The sequence below is a fragment of the Xenopus tropicalis genome, chromosome 8 (genome assembly GCF_000004195.4).
Source record: "Xenopus tropicalis strain Nigerian chromosome 8, UCB_Xtro_10.0, whole genome shotgun sequence".
Taxonomy (NCBI): domain Eukaryota; kingdom Metazoa; phylum Chordata; class Amphibia; order Anura; family Pipidae; genus Xenopus; species Xenopus tropicalis.
This window is the reverse complement of record NC_030684.2, coordinates 110,402,622-110,425,735: the sequence shown is the minus strand read 5'-3', so window position 1 is coordinate 110,425,735 and position 23,114 is coordinate 110,402,622. Positions and strand designations below refer to the sequence as shown.

Here is a 23,114-nt window from a genome sequence, read left to right as displayed (position 1 = left end):
TGGGTTGAGTGTACCTGCAGAGCACACACGTACAGGTGCATACGGTCATTTCCTTGCTATAAGCAAATAGATCAGAGAGTATCATCTGGAAGGGCTGTGGTGTGCATAAGTGATGTGCTGTGGGAGCGTATGTTTGGCAGTGTGTGTGTGTGAGGGAGAGATAGCGCTTGTGGCAGTGAGGGGGTTGCCAGTCTGCAGTGCAGTAGAGTTAGCACACGGTAGCTCGGCTCCCTATATGGTATGGGATTAGCTGTATGCTAATATTGCTGGGAGAAGAGCTGCACAGCACGCTGAGCTGCCAGTGGAGGCAAAGCAGAGTCTTAGCAGAGCTGACTCCTCAAGAGCCATGGCTGAAGGGGGCGAAGTGGAGGACGAAATTCAATTCCTCCGCACCGTAAGTACTCATTTCACACCGGCGAACGGACATTACGAGCACAACCCGCTTGGGCTGTGCTGTAGCCCCTTCATGCAATCATCCCCACTGACATGTCTGCACTTGTACATGTATTTTAGCTTGGGCGGGGGGGGAACTGATTTGGGACAAGTTGCATGCAGAACTGTTAACCCTTCGGCGCTAAATGAGTACACATTGCGATGGAGACGAAGGGGTTAAAGAGGAAACTTTGCGATTGGCGTCATACGACACATTAATTGCCAACAAGGGCTCAGTGTCAAACTACTTGCCAAAGGGAAACAATTGTCAGTCCAGCCGGTCTTTTGTTCTAAGCGACGCCCATGTATGTGTTTGTACAGGAGCTGTTCCGCCGGTCGGTGTGTGTGTATCTGTGTGTGTGTGTATATCTGTGTGTATCATGGCAGGGAGAGAGCCAGTCTGCTAGAGCAGGTGCTTCTCCTACCGGTCCCGGATAGTTTGGCTGCAGATAAGGGAACCCTGGCTAATAATATCCAATAGCCACACCACACAAGGCGCATGACCTTTTCCTCAAGACTGTAAGGAATTTTTTTTTCTCTTTAGGGAGGACTGTGATTTAGAGGTTATAGCCGTGAAGCTATATTTGTAATTAGCACTCATGATAATTAGTCAGGGTTGCCAGAAGTGGAAAAAAGAGCCGTGTTAAAATGAAATAGCTCGTCTGCCGATTGCCGAACGGATTGTGGTTCTTGTAGCAGGCAGGGAAGCGGCTGCCTGTGCGGATGTGCACTTCCCATTGTGCGTGGCGCATCGTGTCAGGAGTGCGCTCGTATATATATATGTATAACCCTTCAGCGGCGCTAAATAGCCAGTCACCGTGCGACTGTTTGCTGCAGCTACAAACGTGATTGGGTGAGAACGTCTGGAGCCCTCAAAACAGCCTTGTGCAATATGTATAGGGACTAGAGGCTTAACTGATGGCTAAACAATTAAAGGTCCAAACTGCAGTGGTGTGCGAGCAATCAGTGCTGTAAGGGAACCCTGCTGCTGCTGCTGCTGATTGTGTTATTCATGATGAGTGCTCTCTGCTCATCCACTGAGAAAAGGGCTAATAAACTGCATTGCCCTCCTCCTCTGCTCATGCCTGCTAAAAACTCTTTCCACATGAATCCAATGGGTACATGCCAAAGGATATGCTCAGTCGCAAAGACTCTTAAATCATTTGAGATGCATGTCGTGTGGTGCGATTATTCCTCATGATGAAGTGTGTATGATATGAGATGAATTCCAGGCTCTCTCTCAGCAATGCTTGCCTTGTGTGTACACACACGGCTCCCATTACCACAGAGCCTGTCTGTTACTATCTATCACAATACACAGTGTGTGTCTAACAGCACATAGCCTTTGCCATTATATGTTAGTTGCAACAACCAAGGATAGGTATGACCCCTGGCAAATTCTCATTTTTGTTTTATGTACAAATGTATCTTGAATTTAGTTGTGTAACTTCTGCACCTGCAGCTATAACACTTGCTATTAATATGTTTGGAGTTACTTAAGGAGCATCCCATAAATGTGCATGCAGCTGTAACCTCCGGATTATGATAAACAGCTGGAGTTTATTTGTTCTGAATAAATCAGGAATACTATGGCCTTTAGGTTAAAGTTTGCTCACATTGCTCAGCATTTTCCTTTGGAACCCTTTTCATCTTGTACTTTGTGTTATAATAAAATAGTTCTGAGCAGAAAACAGATTGGGCAATAATTCTTTTCTTTTTCATCCTTTGTTGTGACTGTTAGAAACCATTATGCATGGGAATTATCTGTGCACTGATAATCTAATTAATTACCTTGAAAGGACCAAACATGGAGGAGCTTTAACTTTTTGCCCCCAAAAGGGTTTTAATACAATAATCAACCAGGTTAAGCTTGCTGTACATTCTAAGATCCACTCATTTGGCAAGGTTGCCAAACAGGCAGATCTTTTCCTGATATGGCCATCTAATGTGGGTGATATTGGGCTGATATGATCGTTTGGCCCTAGGGAGAGCATCATACACAGGCAGATAAGCTGCCAAATTGACAGTGGCGTAACTATAGGGGAAACAGGTCTGCTTTCTCTATCATTGCTTGCAAATCCCTGCTCCCCAAGAGGACTTGGATAAGAGAGCTGGTGGCTAGCAGGAATTTAAAGTAACACAGGGATGCAATGCAAAAGGGGCTGGGGGCTGCTAGAGTTTTCTTTTGCAGGGGGGTTCAGAGCAGAGTAGTGCAAACAGCCAGTGACACTCGTGTGTATGAACTGTCTTTGTTGACAGTCAAGGGCAAAATAACGTTTTGGATACAAAACGCCTAAAATGTTGTTATGCAGACTTCTGTAATGTGCTGAATTAATCAGTATTTTAAGAGAGAAGCAAAGACAATATTCTCTGTGATCTAAGTAGTTATAACGTAATTTACATTTTGAAACAGATTTTCTGGTTGTTTTCTGGCTGTTTTTTCAGTCTTTTTTAACATTTAGGTGTTAACTGCTGCCGTTGTGCAGTAGTTTATTTTTAAACATCTGCTGTAAAAATGAATGATTACCTTTGTACGTACTTTGTGTTTAAATAATCATGTTGCCCTTTTAAAATACGTAGTAAGATGGTTGACCAATGTCATCTGTCTTCCCACAATTTCCAAAAACATTCTAAAATTTTATCCAGAAAAAGAAAAGCAAACCCATAAGCAGCAACTCAAACTGAATGGAATTTGGGGGCCTGACCTGATCAGAATGTGCCCTAGATCAATTGCAACTGATTAAACAAAAACTATTTTTTTGCCATTTCTTGCCAGAAAGGTATCCATCATGCTGCCTGCCTCTTCTTTCCTAGGTATTAGCAGAGTTAATTTAAACAAAGTTTCTGAACTTTGTATAATGAGTTCCACTTGTCCCTATATCGCAGCACTTATATTACAAGGCTTTTACAGGGGTTTTATGTACAAACAGATGATTAATATCCTGTACATTTAAAAAAATATTTTCTGGAAGATGAAGTCTTGGGTTTCTATGATTAATTTTATAAATGCAATTTCTACTGTTTTATGTATAGTCATCTTTTTTTATGTTGTCTGTAGAGAGACACATCCTTTTTGTGTCAGTAACATTATAAATTAACTTTTCAGTTTTGCTGTTGTAAATGGGGATTTCCCCATAAATCTAAATTGCTGATTGCATTTTTACACTAGCTCTAATCTGAACTATTCATTTCATGTTGATATTGCATCTCTCAAGTCCTTGTATTCTGTGGGTGAAAAGTACCAGAATAAAATTATTCCTATACTTCTAATAAATTCTATTTGTAAATATTTTAAATACATTATATAATCCATATTGTTAAGAGTAGAAATGTTCTTGGTGAGGTGCTTCATAATTATCATAATTGTCACCTGTAAGCATTCCTGATGTCCCACGCATGTGGAAGTCCCTGCGGCTGCTTAAATAGGAGAGTGGTGACTTGTAGCACCTAATGAAGGTCATCACGTGGCCAAATCATCTGTATATCCAGATACACAGGACATTTATATTGGTAAAACTGGTTTCAAACCATAGTGTAAAAAATCTGTTATCTTCTGTTACTGTACAAAAACATTTGCTGTTGAAAACCACAATTCGTTTACATTGTAGTTAAAAGGTAGCTAAAACCTTGTTTTTGTTTTGCTGATCAAATTCTTGTAAGATGCTGTTATTGCTTGTTTCTGGCCTATTGTGTTTTTTCAAAAACACTTCAGCATCAGCAATAGATGAAAGTAACTGGGCACTTTTTAGAGCAGTTGCTGATTTGTGATTTATTCTGCCTATTACCAACAATTATTACAATTCTTGTTTATATAGTCAATTAGGGCCACCATCAGTAATTATGGGGCCCCATATTACTAAGTTAACAGGGCCCTCCTCCAGAGGGGCCCCAGTTATTAGGCCACCAGTCACCTGTGCCCCCTGGGAGTTGGACCCTGCTAACATGTAGAATAGGGCCTCAGTGAGAAAGAAATGGCCTGTGCGTGCTTGATCACACCCCTGAACCACCCAGGCCACTTCCAATATTTCAAATCCTTGCCTGTGATCCCCCCAAAATAATTTGGGCACTTATTTATTCCATATATTAAGAATTAACGTTGTAAAAATGTAGGTGAAAATAGGATTGGGGAGAAAGAAAGAACCAGCACACAAACTATTAAAGGAGAAGGAAAGGTTACTGAAGTGTTAATCTCAAGCTACAAGCATACCTTCAGTTCTCTCAATAGTGCCCTTAAGTCTCCCCATATTTCCCTTGTTCAGATGATCAGAAGCTTCATAGGAAAAAAAACCCACTGAGCTCTGTAAAGAAAATTCCCATAATGCTACGCTCCTGCACCAAGACCAAGAACCTGACCCCTGTACATGTGCAGTTTGCAAGACTATTAGGAAGCTTCCTGCTGTATAGCTCAGATCACACATTCCTAAGGGGGGGGGGGTAGTTCTTAGCATTCTTATGGGAGGGGGGAGCAGGAGAGGGGAGAGAGCGGCCCAGACTCTGGCACAGGAATTAAGGAAACAAGAAATCATGTGTTTCTTTTGATAGAGGACTTTCTGATAAAGCTTACTTAGTTTTTACCTTTTTTTCTCCTTTAATATTTTTAAAGCAAAATTTTCTTCTTAGATCAGTCACTATTTGACAAGGAAAAATGTTTATTATGCATCCCTTGCACCTTCTAACCCATATCATTAGGAAAAATAAACCAGAGAAAGGCACAGATAGCCTTACTGCCTTGCAGTTCTGGACTGTCTCTTGGATTCATTTGCAACTGGGTTATTAATCTACTATATATTCTGTAGAGTCTGTGTATCCCCTGTGTGGTTGTGAGTTTCCTTTAGGTGCTATACTTCTTCCCCAACAATAACAATAGTGGCGGTTACCTGACTTCTGATGAACTAATCTTGATATGGGTTTGTTTGTTGAGGGTAAATTAGATCGTAATTTAGATCACTGGTCAGTAACTAATGTGAAAGCTTAATAGGCGCGTTTAGTATAGATACAGATAATAACAAAATTATATTAAATAGTATTATCAAGTATTTATATAGTGAAAGCATCCTGTACATAAATAATGCAGACCAATGCAGAAGGTGGAAAGAGCGCTGCATGTGGCATCTTGCAATTAATATTTAACTCAACATATAAAGGTGCTTAAAGGGAAAATATACCCAATTTATAATTTAATTTTGCTTTGTCTTCACATTTTTAGTATAACATAGTCATAGAGGATTGATCGTTATGGACACTCAGATTCTGGGCAAACCTTGGAGCCGTCATCCTTTTTTTATTTAGTCAAGGTAAAATGTAACTCAGGTTACATATTCAGGTACCTTCCAGACAAATTCACAGCAAACAAGACATCATAAAAAATAATCTTACTGAATTTCTTTACTAAGCAAAACATTTCTCATTTTGTACATTAAAGGAAAACTGTACCCCCAGAATGAATACTTAACCAACAGGTAGTTTATATTATATTAAGTGACCTATTAAAGAATGTTACCAAACTGGAATATACATCAGTAAATGTTGTGCTTTTATATCCTTTCCCTTGAAATAATGCAGCTCCTACTGTAACGGGAAGTAGTGTGGAAGCAAAAGGCAAAACTCTGTCAATTAACTGGTTGATGGGGGTGTCTAGTATGTATGTGTGCCTTGGTTTGTTTGTGTGCACTGTGAATCCTATGATCCTAGTAGGCCCTTAATTCTTAAAATAGCAATTTTCTATTTAGGAGTACCCAATAGCACATACTAATAAAAAAAAAAGTATATTTTTATGAAAATGGTTCATTTAGATGACAATGGTTATAGGGAAGCATTTTTTTTCCCAACCCAAACAAGTTTTCTGCTTGTATAAATTCTGGAGTTGTTAGTGGTGCTCTAGAATAAGAGTGAAGATCTCTGCAGGTTATTAGAGCCCCTGTTTGAATGTTCTTAATATTTCAGTGAGTATAGACTTCCCACTAACGCAATGTGTTAAGGGCTGGCAGAGAGAAGCTGCTCCTTTTAGTTTCCAGTATCTGGTTTTACAGAGATTAATTTACCAAGGAACTTTGTGATGATTTCACAAATTGAATTGATTTACTAAATCATCATGTTGAATATATACTGTCCTTGAGTGTGTAATGAGCATTGGGTAGAGTAGCATATAGTAAACAAATAAGTAGCATGCAAAGTAACTCACTTCATGCAAAATAATCACAGCAAATGACATCTAAGCTTAAAACTTTTATTGAAAAGACATTTTATGAAAACATATCACAAGGCAGTTTCCTTCTTCTGTCCGCATACCTCATATCAGCCACTCGCTCCTGATGAGTTTTTCACTATTGGGCATTTCATCAGTGGAGGCTCTGAAATCAGTAATTTGGCTTATTTTAGTACCCTTTTTTTGTAATTGATCCACTCTTGATAAAACAAATACAATTTAAAAATCATATTTTTTATTTTCCTTTAGACATAGGGATAAATAATGATTTTAAATATTCCTTCATTTTGATTATCTGTACAGCTTTCTATACTGAAAATTGCTTGTAATGGAACTTTGACCGAAAAAATATACTATTAACATTTAATATTGTCTTCAAATAGCAGTGATTGCCATTTATATGTATCTTTTTTTTTTTTTTTTTTAAAGAAATAACTTCTTTTCAAAAAGTTTTCTATAGCACATACAGCATGTCAATCAAAGAGCGCTGATCATCTTGCAATTATATGGATCATTGTTCCAGTTATAATCTGTGACAATAGTTCTCAGGCTTCTTGATTTACATTTGGTCCAGTTTCCTTTTAGCTTATGACAAACTTTAAAGATATGTTATTGTTGTAACATTTACCCAGCTATACAGCTCAAGCAGTATTAAGCATAGCTTTTATGTATCCACATCAAAATGCACCACAATTAACATTCAGACTAGGCCTAACTCCCATGGGTTTTGATCTTCCAAAATGGACCATACAGACAGGCAGCCTGTGGTTTATAGAACACATGCTGTTTGTGGTCCTTCACACCAAGCACTGTTACAGCAGAAATCTCCTTGAGTATAACTGAAGTACAGGGATGGAACTAGTAGTCGGTAGAAGAGGCACATGCCTAGGGTGCATCGGTTGGGGGGAACTGGGTGCATCTCTTCTGCCTGCATTCTCCCTAGGTTCAGGCCTTCTCTAAGCACACCAAAATCTCCCCTGCTAGGTGGAGATGGATGTGTCCAATTTACCTAAAGCTTTCTAAATTAACATACTTCCCTTCTAATTGAGAGGTTGGCATGTACTTTGTGTTGGAAAGAAGTCTAGCGTAATAATGGCCTCAATGGTGTACACAACATTGGCTAGCATCTTTTTTTTTTAATGCTGATTAATTCATATTTCTATGTGTACTTAGCAATTCCTAACTGAGTAACAGAGTTACTGGGGGATGAGAGGAGTCAGTGTCCTACTGGAAGGTTTAGGCAGTTCCATATTTTCTGTATGAAAAACCAAGGCAATGTGCTCAGGATAGCAGCATTGGGGGGTGGTGCACAAGTACCCATATACGAAAAAAAAAAATAAATTAAAATTTAACCCTCCTGCTGCTGTGCACTTAAAACAGGGGGTTGCACCATCCTAAAGACACTGCAAATGCAGTTTCTGTAATGTGCATTCACTGATCTAACCTCAAGGGTTTATTCTAGACAACATATTACTGTAATTTGAAACTGCCACCATATACACATTTGCTTTCCTTTTTTAGTTGGTTTTAATTTAATGCAGACCAATAAAGGTGAAGTTTTAACATGCCTTTTGCCACATGCTTCTCTGTACCTGACTAATGTTTCTTAATGCCAGTATTTAAGTCTAGTGATATTTGGGGGCACATTTACTAACCCACGAACGGGCCGAATGCGTCCGATTGCGTTTTTTTCGTAATGATCGGTAATTTTGCGATTTTTTTTGGCGTCTTTACGATTTTTGCGTAAAAACGCGAGTTTTTCGGCGTCATTACGAAAGTTGCGCAAAGTCGCGATTTTTTTGTAGCGTTAAAACTTGCGCGAAACGTCGCGCCTTTTAAGTTTTAACGCTACGAAAAAGGCGCGACTTTGCGCGCAAGTGTTAACGCTACGAAAAAATCGCGACTTTGCGCAACTTTCGTAAAGACGCCGAAAAACTCGCGTTTTTACGCAAAAATCGTAAAGACGCCGAAAAAGTCGCAAAATGTTCGTTTCCAATCGGAATTTTTCCAATTCGGATTCGAAATCGTGTCTTAGTAAATCAGCCCCTTGGTGTGATTTTTTTTTTAGACTTTCTTTAAGCATTCTGCATGTGCAATAATTTGTGTTCTATATTCCTGGTCATAACATATAGTTATAATAATTTGGCCTTCTGAAAAGTTTGGGAACATTTATAAGCAGGGCTCCTCTTCATGGTGGAACTGCTGTACAACTGTAAATCTTTAATACGTCTGTTTTATGGATAACTATTTTTGCCTAGTTTTATAGAGATAGGAGATAAGACTGGAGATAGGAAAGGAGATGTAGGAAAGTGCTTTTTATGTCTTTACCATACAGCCAACAAGTGTGTAATAGAAGATAAAACTATCTTGAGTTTATAAATTTGGGTAAGTAGCAACATTATGATGGATTGCGCTACTCTTGGTTTTTTACAATCTAATTAATACTGAGCACAGAGATTCTGTAGTTTCTGCAAGAAGTGGGTAATGTCTAAATATTTAATACTCATTTTTCATTAAAGTATATACTTTTTTTTTTTTTTTTTTTTTTTAGCTGTGTAACCATACAGCATTAGAGGTTCCTGAGTTTTTGTTTTTTTACAAGAGTTCTGTGCATATGTGTCAGTAAAGCGTATGTTGTATGATGCTGTGAAGGGATAGAGTCAGTTATGTAATATAAATAACAATATTGTAGATAAAAAAAGCCTACTTTTTGGACATAATAAGAGACTGACACACCTTGAGATGTTGGGATCTTGACAGATTGCTTGGACCAAAACTCAATTAATAGGGTGAAAATGAGAGGAGAGATTTTTTTTTATAGATTATTTTTGTAATTGATCCTAACCAAGCTGCATGAATCCAAATTGTTGGCAAAACAATCCTTTTTGGTCTTTTTAAAGTTTAAATGTTTTTTACAACCCTTAACGTATGGAGATCCAAGTTACTGAAAACCCCAGATCTCGAGCATTGCGAATCCCATACCTGTACCTTATTTCTTTAGAAGACATATATAGTAAAGAGGCTATTTCCAACCCCAAATATTTGGTAAGCTTTATTTACAGGAGTGATTAATGTGTGAGGTAGATGCCACGAAGCATGAAGTTGCACAAAGGTACGAAAATGTCGCAGAAAATATGCACAGGACGACCAAATACAATTTTTTTTGTATTTCGTACCTGTCGTACTTTAATAAATGTTCCCCTTAGTTAACAAAAGCCATAAAATTATATTTTGTCCAAAGAAACAGAGGGTAACCTGTCAAAAACATAAGAAATCTAAAGGCCATTACTTTAAAAACATTAACTTTTGGGAAAGGAATACAGTTTTCCTCTTAGCTGAGAAAAGGATTTGAGTGTTTTTTTCCACTCAGTAATCCACATCCTAAAAAGTGCAGGAAGGGTGCTTTCATTCTTTATTTAGAAAAACTCCTTGCTGCGAAGAGGGCATAGACTGTCAGTGATGACTTGGCCTGAGTGATGTAATGCCTTATGGGTGAACCCAACCTTGGATATTATGTTACTCTTCTGCATTGCCAAGTTAGTTGGCTTTAAGGTGCATTTGCTATTTTAATATGTTTATCTAAGTGGTCATGTCTAAGAGGGTGTCGAGAGTCTTGCATTATGATCCCCTAAATGCCCACACTGCTGTTTTGTTTTTTACTCCAAGTGAAGATCTTGCAGGGTTTTTTTTTATCAAAGATTAGAAAGGTGGAAGGGAACACTAGACATCATAATCAGAATATTTGGGAGGTATGAGAAAGATATAATATTTTAAATTCTTTAAAAATCATACAATGTGAGTTCCTGAATTCTTTTTTTAAATGCTGTCTTTCACAGTGGGAATGCACCTACAATGTGAATTTCAGACCCCTCCATGATTTCTAAGTGGGTGAACTTGCAAAATTGCAGGGTGTTCAAATACTTATGGTTCTCACTGTACAACAGTGCCAAATTTGGCCATATGATACATTAAAGAATGCTATTTAGCTCTCTAGGGCCAGTTGTTTAGGGGCCTTACATGTATGAATTGTTGCTCTTCAGAACACTTGGCTATTGTCACCCTTTTAAAACTTTAAAAACAAAGATAAATTAGAAAAAAAAACTAATTGCCTTTATACGTAATGTTCAGTTAGTCCACTTAAATTATGCAACATTTAATAAAGCATTTTATTTTAATTTACAAATACCTGTATTTTTAAATGCAGAGATTGTAGGTGAAATTCATTACTTAAGGTGTGCACCTTTGCCCTCCTATTTGTGCCTGTATGTTATCCACACATTGTAAGCGCTGTGGAGCTTACATGGGTTTCATGTGAAAAAGCTTGGCGTTTTCTGTAAATTTCACTGAATGGGCTTTTGTAATAAAGAAAAACCTAAAACCTGATTACTTTTTTTCTTCATTACAAAAGCCAATAAAGCAATCTTAAATCTGGCCCATAATCTCTGTATATGTATACTTATTTATTATATTGCTTGTCTTCCCTGTGTGTACTTTTTTTTCTTGTAAAATTGCACAGCACTGTGTATCCCAATAACGCTTTATAAATAAAGTTATACATACTTACATTATTATTATTTAAGGCTTTAAAGCACACTATACAAAAAATAGACTTTAGACAACAGATACGAGATGGCTGAATACAACAGATGATAGAAACACTCTGCAATAAAAACTTATGCTTGTTGATTTTTAAACCTTTAAGCACCACATATGTGGAATAGTCTAGCAAAGGGGACTACAGTGGTCCTTAGGCTGTGATCACCATGGAGCCCCAGACAACAGCAGATACAAGAAAATCATGTCTGCGGTCACATACTGGTCCCCTCTAGCACCTTTTAACTGCGGTCTTCAGCCATATAACGGCTACATCCTTTGTCCAGCCTCCCATGCCTGCCTGCATTCATTTTGGGTTAGGATCTTTACGTGCCATGATCTTTGGTAAAGCTATGCACATTGGGCCTTCAGAAAACTTCTGGCTTTCTCATGCAAGTTTTATCTTATTATCTTAGGTGTGAGAAATAGGATGCTGTAAATTGGAAGCTTTGGGGCAATTTTAAGAAATGTCATACAAACTGCATAGCATTTTTGTAGTTTCCAGTAGAATGACATATTTACCCATTTTCAATTTGTTAGATCATGTACTTTACAAAAGTTTAGAATAGACCTAGTTTCATTTTGGGGTTTTACCGCACATAAAATGCTGATGGTTGGAGAACTCAACCCTAAAAATGAATATGGCTATAGATACAATATTTTAAATACTAAACTGACTGCACTATCCATAAGTTTCAGCATCTCTATAGTAGTAATGATATAGCTAGATCTTTACAATTGTCACAGGAGCTTCCCATCCTGAATTATTTTTTAATTCTGTTCTGTCCGGGACACTGCACATGCTCAGTGCGCTCTGAGCAGCTGTTGAGAAGCTAAGCTTAGGGATTGTCACAAAATATCAAGCAGAAAATGAGGCTGGCCTGCCATATAAACTGATGTTACGTGGCTGATTAGTAATTCATTCACATTCATGTTACATGGATGCTTTAAAACCAGTGCAATTAGCATCAGAATTTAATAATCAGCCTTATATTATGATTTATATTCTATATATACAGTATATTGTGCGTCGGCCCCTAAGCACAGTAACGGACAGCGGCACAGAGCATGGGATGAACAGGGAGAAAAGAAAATTGGGAGCTACTGGGTTGTCTTCAGGGGTACAGATCTTCCCTGCTAAAGGGTTATGGTTGCCTTGGGCTGGTACAGAAGCCCCAAACATAATGTACAACATATCTTTTCTTCTTATTTCTTTAGTTAAGCTTTAGTTCTCCTTTTAAAGGACATGTAAACCCCACAGACAAAAATGTAATCAGTGAACAGCCTCTTTGAAATCTTTCAATACCTGGCACTACGGTTATTCAAAGGTTAATAGTAAGGCTGCAGCATCCCCTTAATCACTTAGATTTCCTTTTCCTCCTGTAACCCACTCGGCCCCCTCCCTCAGGAATTTGCTTTGGCTGTTGGCTCCTGGGCATGCTCAGTTTTTCTCAGATCAGATTACTAAACACACTTGCCAGTCTAGCAGCCAGTGAAGAGATGGCATTGCTGGTTCCCAACTCAGCTCTAGCTGTCTGCTCCTATTTTTTTTAAACTCCTTTCCTTAGCTTAACCATTACAGTGTTCATTAACCATTACAGTTCTGCCTGTGTGAGCCTGCATTCTTGATGAAATTTATGCTAAATGAGGGTCTTTGATGTGTTAGAGGAAAAATGGCCACCGGGTGAAAGCTGCTATTTGCTTTAGGAAAATGTGATGGTGCTGGCAAATTGAGGGGATATATGCAGTACAAATGATGCCATTTGGGTGGGGGAAATGTGCCCAACTGATATATATTGTTGGCAAATGGGTTTACATGTCCTTTAAGGTTGTTTTATCTTTATATCAAAGAAAATGTGGTAGCTAATGTGCTGAAAACAGGGAGATTTGAATAGATTTGCATACATTTAATAACAAATGCTAAAGTTAGCAGCAGTTAGGCATCTTACTACAAAATTATTTTGTGCAGTGTGTTGCATTGATGCTTTTGCATACTTGACCACCTTCTCTCTCATCTTCTCCAGTCTTCTCACTTTAAAACTTGCACTATTTTAAATCAGATATTTAACCTCTCTGTTACGGCTGGCATCTTTCCATCCTCTTTTAAACATACTGTTATAGCTACCATCTTTAAGAAAGCTTTTTGTGACCTTGCATGCCTTTCTAATTATCGCCCTATCTGAAGCCTCCCTTTCACTTTCAAACATCTTAACAACTTATTTCCCAACTGCTTAATTCACTTCCTATCTTCTAACACTCAGCTTGACTCCTTACAATGACGATTCTGCAGAGATTCCATTTAACAAGTAGCCAGTGACATTTGTTGAATGAAAGGGTTTACTATTCTAGTCTCATTTTTCTGTCTCTTTTGGTGGCATTGACACTTTGATTATATTTTCCTGTTATAGATTCACTTATCTGGATTTATGGTGATTGATAACATGCACATTCCTCGTGGGGTTTCCCATACTTCTTCAGGCCTGGCCTTCTTAGGGCCCTCCTCAGACTCATGGAATCAAACAAAATATAGATTTCAGGGCCTCAGCCATGACAGCGGTAGGCCTTTTGAGCTGTACTACCTTACCCCCCTGATGGCTGCCGTGCTCATGCATATTGTAATGGCTTACTGATTATTTGGTATTTTCATACCACATTATTATTAGCAGTTCTAAAGGAAAAAAGGAAGAATATGAATCCAGCAGACTGCTAGTTCTGCTATACTAAAGGAGATTAGTAGCTGCCAACTTAATGGTGGTGGGTTAATTTGCTCTGAATGCTTTCCTACTGGCAACAATTTAAATCACTTGCAGGAAAACATATGCATTGCCCAGAGTTTCCTTGCAAGGTGACTTCAGAAAGCTGAAGCAATACATATGTTTACTACTTGCAATTTACATTGTTGCGGGTAGGGAAGCATTGAAGGGGGATTTGTTTCCGCCACTAGAGGAGATTAAAGGAAAAGGAAAGTCTAGCCACATGTTAGGCACCCCCCCAGTCATTGTAATTGCTAACCTGATACCCCTGGCTGTTGCTCCAGCACTGGCCAAGGGTATATGTGAGTGAGTGTTCTGCTTGTCGGCTTTTCACTCTACTGTGCAAAGACTGAAGCGGGAAGAAGCATCATTAGCTTGTATACACCTCGGCCGGTGCAGTTTTTTCCCAACAGAGCACTGGCTGGGGGTTTCAGGTAAGCGATTATATTCACTAGGGGGTGCCTAACATTTTGCCCTCCCCCCAGTGATTGTAACTTTCCTTGACCTTTAATCGTGGGGCAACTGATCTCCTTGGGTGTCATTGCTCTAAGATTGCAGATAAGTTCTTCTTTAAATCTTGTCAGTGTTGGCATGAATGTTTTACCACTTAAATGTTACTGCTCAATAGTAATACAGTGAGGTATTGCATAATGCAGCATGAAAGTGGGATGCATATGTAGAATCAGTGCTTTATTATGCAGTGTTCTTACTTTTTACTGCACTTTGACTTCATGCATAAAAAAGCCTAAAAGCTCAGTAAGTCTCTTTCAGTGTTATACTGTGCAGACAAATTCAGGTGACCTAGTAAAGTCTGCAGATTGGTTAAGTATCATTCATTTCACAGCCTGAGTATCTGTAAGTCATAATGTTCCCTGTGGGAGACCTGATGCCATGGTAACTGCCTCCATGTTTAAGGCTTTAATCTGTTACCTGCTGCTACTGAAACTGAAACTGCCTGTAGTTTTTGATTATAGTGATATATACACCTGGAATGTTGCACTTGTAAGCTGTTTCATAATGCCTTTTTTACCTGGATTTTTTGTAAAAAAAATAAATCCAAAGGGCAAAAGTAGAAAGTTACAGCATCACGCATGCTCTAACATGTTTGTTATTAAGCCTAATTTAATACATTTTTCAATCCTAGGAGTTAGTGAACATAAACATGCATTTGTGTATGTATTACAGCTTAATGAATAGGAAAAGTGCAAAAGAAACAGCTTGCCCCAAGCATAATAAAGAAAAGCATGTCCAATCAGATATTTTAGCGTCTGCTGCTATACTTGAAAACTTTGGGCTTATTAAGCTGCTCAGTTTAGTGTCATTCAAAGGGGTTGTCGTATGTATGTAATAGGGGTTTTGAATGGTAAACTTCCCGGTTCATGTGAATAAATTATCAACTCTGTAAAGTGTGTCTGTGGAGTATGTTGGCTCTATATACATTTTATGATCATATTATTACTATTATTTCAGTAATAGTTTTTCACCAAGAAGTTTCATGGCTACTTACAGTGGTGTGAAAAACTATTTGCCCCCTTCCTGATTTCTTATTCTTTTGCATGTTTGTCACACAAAATGTTTCTGATCATCAAACACATTTAACTATTAGTCAAAGATAACACAAGTGAACACAAAATGCAGTTTTTAAATGAGGGTTTTTATTATTTAGGGAGAAAAAAAATCCAAACCTACATGGCCCTGCGTGAAAAAGTAATTGCCCCCTGAACCTAATAACTGGTTGGGCCACCCTTAGCAGCAATAACTGCAATCAAGCGTTTGCGATAACTTGCAATGAGTCTTTTACAGCGCTCTGGAGGAATTTTGGCCCACTCATCTTTGCAGAATTGTTGTAATTCAGCTTTATTTGAGGGTTTTCTAGCATGAACCGCCTTTTTAAGGTCATGCCAGAACATCTCAATAGGATTCAGGTCAGGACTTTGACTAGGCCACTCCAAAGTCTTCATTTTGTTTTTCTTCAGCCATTAAGAGGTGGATTTGCTGGTGTGTTTTGGGTCATTGTCCTGCTGCAGCACCCAAGATCTGCTTGAGTTGACGAACAGATGGGCGGACATTCTCCTTCAGGATTTTTTGGTAGACAGTAGAATTCATGATTCCATCTATCACAGCAAGCCTTCCAGGTCGTGAAGCAGCAAAACAACCCCAGACCATCACACTACCACCACCATATTTTACTGTTGGTATGATGTTTTTTTTCTGAAATGCTGTGTTACTTTTACGCCAGATGTAACGGGACACGCACCTTCCAAAAAGTTCAACTTTTGTCTCGTCGGTCCACAAGGTATTTTCTCAAAAGTCTTGGCAATCATTGAGATGTTTTTTAGCAAAATTGAGACGAGTCATAATGTTCTTTTTGCTTAAAAGTGGTTTGCGCCTTGGAAATCTGCCATGCAGGCCGTTTTTGCCCAGTCTCTTTCTTATGGTGGAGTCGTGAACACTGACCTTAATTGAGGCAAGTGAGGCCTGCAGTTCTTTAGATGTTGTCCTGGGGTCTTTTGTGGCCTCTCGGATGAGTTGTCTCTGCGCTCTTGGGGTAATTTTGGTCGGCCGGCCACTCCTGGGAAGGTTCACCACTGTTCCATGTTTTTGCCATTTGTGGATAATGGCTCTCACTGTGGTTCGCTGGAGTCCCAAAGCTTTAGAAATGGCTTTATAACCTTTACCAGACTGATAGATCTCAATTACTTTTGTTCTCATTTGTTCCTGAATTTCTTTGGATCTTGGCATGATGTCTAGCTTTTGAGGTGCTTTTGGTCTACTTCTCTGTGTCAGGTAGCTCCTATTTAAGTGATTTCTTGATTGAAACAGGTGTGGCAGTAATCAGGCCTGGGGGTGACTACAGAAATTGATATTGAAATTGAAAATTGAAATTGATAAACCACAGTTAAGTTATTTTTTAACAAGGGGGGCAATCACTTTTTCACACAGGGCCATGTAGATTTGGAGTTTTTTTTCTCCCTTAATAATGTAAACCTTCATTTAAAAACTGCATTTTGTGTTCAATTATGTTATCTTTGACTAATAGTTAACGGTTTTTGATGAGCAGAAACATTTAAGTGTGACAAACATGCAAAAGAATAAGAAATCAGGAAGGGGGCAAATAGTTTTTCACACCACTGTATATGTTACATTATTACAATGAAATCATTTGTATTTTTGGACTGGGCCAGTGGGACACCGAGTCCCAAAACCTGGTGGGCTCTTGCCCTTGTAGGCCCCACCAACCCAGTCCCAAACCCTCCCAACAACTTAGCCCTCCACCCTCACCCCCTAAGAATGCGACGCGTTAAAGAACACTGCATGTGCAGTGTGAGTAACATGGTGTGTGCGTGGGGGGGGGAGGATGAAGGAGGTGTGCCTGCGGGTTTGGAAGTTTGGGACTGGAGTGGGGGGCCCTGATGTGGTAAGTAGTAATTTTATAAAAGCCAGAAATTCCTGTGCCAAATTCCACTTATGTCCAATAAGGAGATGCTCTATTCTTATGTAATATTTATGGAAATAAAGTTTGCGTAAATCAGGGTTGGGCTGGGTTGTGCGGTGCCCTCTGGGGGCCATCTTCATTTTCAATATTATATTTTTTAAATAGTGAACTCTTAGTTTCAGCTATTGATAAACATACCTAAAAATCCCATAGAAATTAGTATAGAGTGACACAATTTCACTCTAGCAGATAGTGTCAATCTCTAATTTGACTCTATAATAAATATACCTGTATGGTGTGCAACCATTATTCTCGTCAAAGGAATAGCCGCGGGTGACAAAATAATAACCGCGGGCGACAACTTTTTTTTGGCGCACAACATTTTCGCCATTTCGCGAATTTTATGCCGTTTCACGGATCTTTTGAAAGTTTCGCGAATTTTGCGGCGAAACAGAACAGATTTGCTCATCACTACTTCTGGAGCCTGGCATAGGTTAGAGAGGAATGGATTTAGACTGTAGCAGTAAAACAGTGGCAGAAATGCTTTTAAAGTGATGCTGACAAATTACTTAATAACTTGCAAACTTTCAATATCGCTTTAACAAGAATTCATATGTTGAGAATTATGAACAAGTCTTACTTAGCATGGATTTCCTTGGCTTGCTCTCTTATTACACAGGGGAATTTTTACTCTTTATATAGATATGTTAGTGTTTACCAGAAAGACCCCTGCCATGGAATCCTTGCTGGGTTTGACTTTGTAATGTCACATAAAAGTAGACAGTAGATTATTTACTAACTAATGCGCTTCATGTTTCTCTCTCACTTGTCAGATTCTTTTCATAGTTTCATATTACGTGACTAAAAGATTTCCTGTTTTACATAGTAGAGTGCAATACAAGCTACTGATTTTACATTAATAATATGACACAGCTAAATATTGTAGACTTAACACACATACAATTATATAATCACAAGAAAATGGAACAACTGCTCAAACTTAACTCAGTCATGTGTCATGGACAGTAAACAAATACATGTTTAAGATCAATTTTGCAATAAACATTTTGAATGAGAAGGCTAATTCCAGTTGTGCCAAGGAAGTCTCCAGTGATACACCATTAACACTTCTCTCCTGTCAGAGGCCGAAAGATCACATTCCACTTGTACCATACTACTTTTTACCTCACAACAGTTTCCATGTTAAAAGGGTACATTAAACCAGTGTTATCTTGAATGAAATATATCGGTTTCTGATGTATAAAACACCCACCTCCTGTCTCCTCTTATCTGATGCAATGGTTGTAAAATGTGTCTTATTCAGATTAAAAGTTTACGTTCAACATTATCTTCCATAAACTACTGCTATATGTCAGGGACACTACTATCTTTAGAATAGCTTTGCAAGAAAAGATAGTGCTATCTGTGAATGTGCTCTGTCTGACAAGATTCGTTCTGTCCTATTAAGATGAGAACATTTCTCAGCAGTTCCTCTGCAAGAGTTTCTCATACAGATACTTCATCCACCATAGTATGTGTAATCTGAAATCTCTGTTGTCCCCTTTGTCCATCCTCAGCTATTAGTTCTTTGCAATGTCATTAAATTAGTTTTTTTTTTCATTTGCACTTCAGGCCTTTAACGTTAAACATTTTTAATACAATTAGGCTCACAAACATTCCACCAAAATTATTGTCTGGCACAAAATGATGTGTTTTTTGCGGCATTGAATTCCCATTGTCACAAAAAAATGAATATTGCCATGTTAGTAATACATTCTAATAAACAACAACAAATATTGCAATCACACTACATTGCAGTAGCTACATCTTTATAATTGGGTTGCCATCTTTTCTGGGTTACAGCCCTATTCATGGAGTACTAATTAGCAGTCTGTGCTTCTTCTAGATTGAAATGAATTGTAACTCAAGAATTCATTCTAGAATGATCTTGGCATTTTACTGCGGCCCTGATGATCTGTAGAGACAATGCAGTAAATGATATTTAGGTTTGCAGAATCTTGTAACTGTAATTCGAGCAAGGGTGTATAAAAGTGAATGAGGACTAGGTGATGACTTTGATAAGCAAGTGAGCTTTTATGTAAAATGCTTATTGCTGGGAAGCAGGTTTTGGCATTTTACTTCTGAATTTTCTTGGCATTTTTGCAGTTTGGAAGTAACACACACAAAAAGCTTAATGGGATTCTGTCATAATTTTTATGGTGAACTTTTTATTTATAAATTATACTGTTTACATAGCAATTAATTAATAACATGTTTTTCTTAGTTGTAATATTGGTGTGTAGGCACCATCTCAGTGCATTGTGCCTGAGTCTGAAGCTTTCAGAAGGAGCCAGCGCTACACATTAGAACTGCTTTCAGGTAACCTGTTGTTTCTCCTACTCCCATGTAAATGGAAGAGTCCCAAGCCGGACTTGGATTTCTTACTACTGAGTGCTATTCTGTTATCTACTGGGAGCTGCTATCTTGCTCCCTTCCCATTGTTCTGCTGATTGGCTGCTGGGAGGGGGGTGATATCACTCCAACTTGCGGCTCAGCAGTAAAGTGTGACTGAAGTTTGTCAGAGCACAGGTCACATGGCTTTGGCATGCTGGGAAATAACAAATATGGCTTGCCCCATGTGAAATTTGAAACAGATTTCAGTACAGGATTCTGCTGGAGAACCTCTATTAACTGATGCGTTTTGAAAAAAACATGTTTTCCAGTGACAGTATTTCTTTAATGTTACACTCTTTTTAGAATACTATACTTGCTTCATGGAAGATGAGCCCCTTATTATTGCATGGCACAAAAGTTCAGCTACAAAAAGTGTTTCTGCAAATATTTTTTAAATATTGGCAACCATGTGACTATGAGCATGCATTTTTACGGTACAGTTTATGGTGGAAAAATATACTCATGAAATTCGATTATTTCTCAGTACCATCCCCTGGACCCTATATCCTGGGGTTAACACTTAAAATTAGTATTTTTTCAGGGCTACAGCTACCCAAATATAGATGTCTGACTTTCTTATAACCAGAATTTATTTTTTAATGTTTTTTTCTCTCTTGGTCTCAGAGGCGGGCCAAGCTGACCGGGTGCCCTAGGCAACCTCACCCCAATGCCCTTCCACTAAGTGTGCACAAATGAATAATCATGTCCATGTGCAGTGAAATCACAGGAGGGGCACAAAATGACTAGCAGGGGCAAGAGACCACAAACTAGTGGTAGGCAGAAGAGGAAACTGCTTGGCATCCCCATCATTGCAGCTTAGGCAGGTGCCTCTTTTGCCTTCCCCTTGTTCTGGCCCTGCTTGCTCCGTAAGATATACTTGAAAAAATACAATACCCATGTTTAAAAAATACAACTATATTAGTGTCAAAATAATAATTAAAGGGGACCTGTAACCATAACAAATAACTCCAATTAATGTTCTATCATGTTAGTTGAGCAAAACAAACTTCACTTGCGCTGTATTAATAATATAAATCTTGTTTCCTTTGGTGTTTGAATTACTTATAACAGCAGGCAGGCAACTGCCATTTTGTGGACACTGTTTGTAAGGGAAGCTTTGTATCATGTGCCAGAATTGGGGCCAGTTGCCCATGCCCATGCACTGGCTACATAATTAGATGATGAGGAGGGAGGGAAAAAGTGAGACGTGCAATGATATCTAGGTAGTGCTGAATAGAAAGCTAAAGTTATTGTCTGCCCCTCCTTTATGCCTAAGGCAATATATGATTAACAGCTCGGATTTTTAAATGCTTTTATAATAGGTATGGATGTGTTATAAAAAAAGGCATTTGTGTTTCATGTTTAACTTGAAAAGGACTTTCATTATACAGCTTTTTATGTCTGGGTGACAGGTCCCCTTTAAGCCAAGTAAGATATGGTAGGTGTGTAATATTATGGCCACACTGAGCTTGCCATGGGTGCCTTAGGTACAGCCAAGTAGCCTGCTTTTCTTGGACCAGGTTGGGGAGAAGGCAGTAGCAGAGAGGGTGTTATTGTTCTCTCCTCCACTAAAGAGATTCACTTCCTGTTAGCTGGAAGGTCAGCTCTTAAAATTATCGCCCGCTGCCTCTTGGTGCCCATGAGAAAAAACCATTTGAGGCAAGCTTCTCATCTGGCTTCATGGCAACAGGGATGTTGGGCACAGACGTTTCCCCCCCTACACTAGTCATAAGTCATTAGCCTACCTGGTTTTCTGTTTTACTCCGACACAGTTTGGTCCATTTACCACCAAACTGCAAGATTTTTATAATAAAAAGTGTGACGTCTGTCTTCTTAAATGAATGCTTATATATCATGGTGTTTCACCTTTTTTTTTGCGGTTATCTATAAATCTGGACAGTTTTATGTTACCAAAAACATCCATTTATTGTAGAAAATGTGTTTTAATCATAATCAATCTTTTATAATCCAGTTAAAAGCTGTGAATCATGCAGTGATGTAAGACGTTGGTTTAGGATGGGATCGGTGATCTGAGACAAATGCTCTAAATCTTCACCCCAGAGCATGAAAGAGCTGTTTTGTTGAAAACCATAGCCATATGCGTATACTGTCCCTTGCAAGCACAGTATGACTATAACATTTTAATATCTCTAAATTGGATTTCACAGCACACCTCTACTTTTCTAAACATGATACATTTTCAGGCAAAAATTCAATCTCTAATTGTTTATGAAAATCCTTTTAACCAGCTCTGATTTGAAGAACGGCAATATTTCGGTAATCTGAAAGATTTTTACATTGAACAAACAAAAACAAAAAAGTTTGTTTTTTTTCACTTCTGGTAGTTAACGGGAAGTTCTGCTTTGGTCACTAATTACTGAACTGTTTAAATGGGGCTCTTGGCATTCTCTGGACCATTCCAATTTTTTTTTAGCCTTAGCTACTGTGTTATTGTGAAATCACCTCCTTGGCTCTCCCTGAATGTAACCTAAATATTTGAGAAATACCATTTACCTTAAACATTTTAACAAGGCTGTTATACTTGACTAAGTAATTGATATTAATTGGGAATTCAGATTGTGTGTTGTGAAAACATTCACTTACCATCCTAAAACTGTTTTCTAACATAACCACATCTTGCTGTGCGAAAATGAAGACTGTAAATCTGTTATTAAATTGGGCTTATCTGACATACATACATTTATATATAAATTTATTTTTAGGTTCTACCTGTGCTTGAAGTGAACACATTTGTGCATAGGGCAACCTTAGAACTGAGTATGTGTCAGGAAATTATTTGGCAGGGCAGTCTGTTAAGACGTCTCCAGTTACTGGTAATGTATGTATCAGATTTGTATTTCTTGCACTTCTCTTGCACCTGCTACTGCCATTAAAGAGCAAGTCAGGAAAGTCAGTGGTATAAGAGACTGCTCTGCACTAATAGAACTGTCAGTTTTGTTCTAGATGTATGCTTCCTTTTTGGTGATAAATGTATGTATATCATAAAATATATAAATTAATTTTTCATGGAAGTTGCTGTTTGGAGATATGGATAGAGTTATTGTTGATACTAACCATTATTATTATTATTAATAGTGTAATAATGAAGCGTGGTCAGTTTTTCTCTACCCGTCCTATTCCTTCCCTTCCCTATCAACCAGTATAGGTATATTACACCTAAATATAAAAAACTTTATTACAGTTGGGACTCTTACCAAGATGATCAAAGCCAACAAAACAT

The 23,114-nt window shown here is 38.3% G+C and overlaps 1 protein-coding gene across 12 annotated transcripts in view; it reads left to right on the top strand.

The window, feature by feature from the left end:
* Positions 1 to 105: 105 nt before the first annotated feature.
* ryr3 (ryanodine receptor 3) overlaps positions 106 to 23,114 on the top strand; it is a 244,769-nt gene continuing 221,760 nt past the window's right edge. For all 12 annotated transcript variants that reach the window (XM_031891310.1, XM_031891309.1, XM_031891308.1 and 9 more), the window contains exon 1: positions 106 to 394. In XM_031891310.1, coding sequence (XP_031747170.1) covers positions 347 to 394 — 48 coding nt within the window. In that variant the 5' untranslated portion in view covers positions 106 to 346. The remainder of the gene's footprint in view (positions 395 to 23,114) is intronic.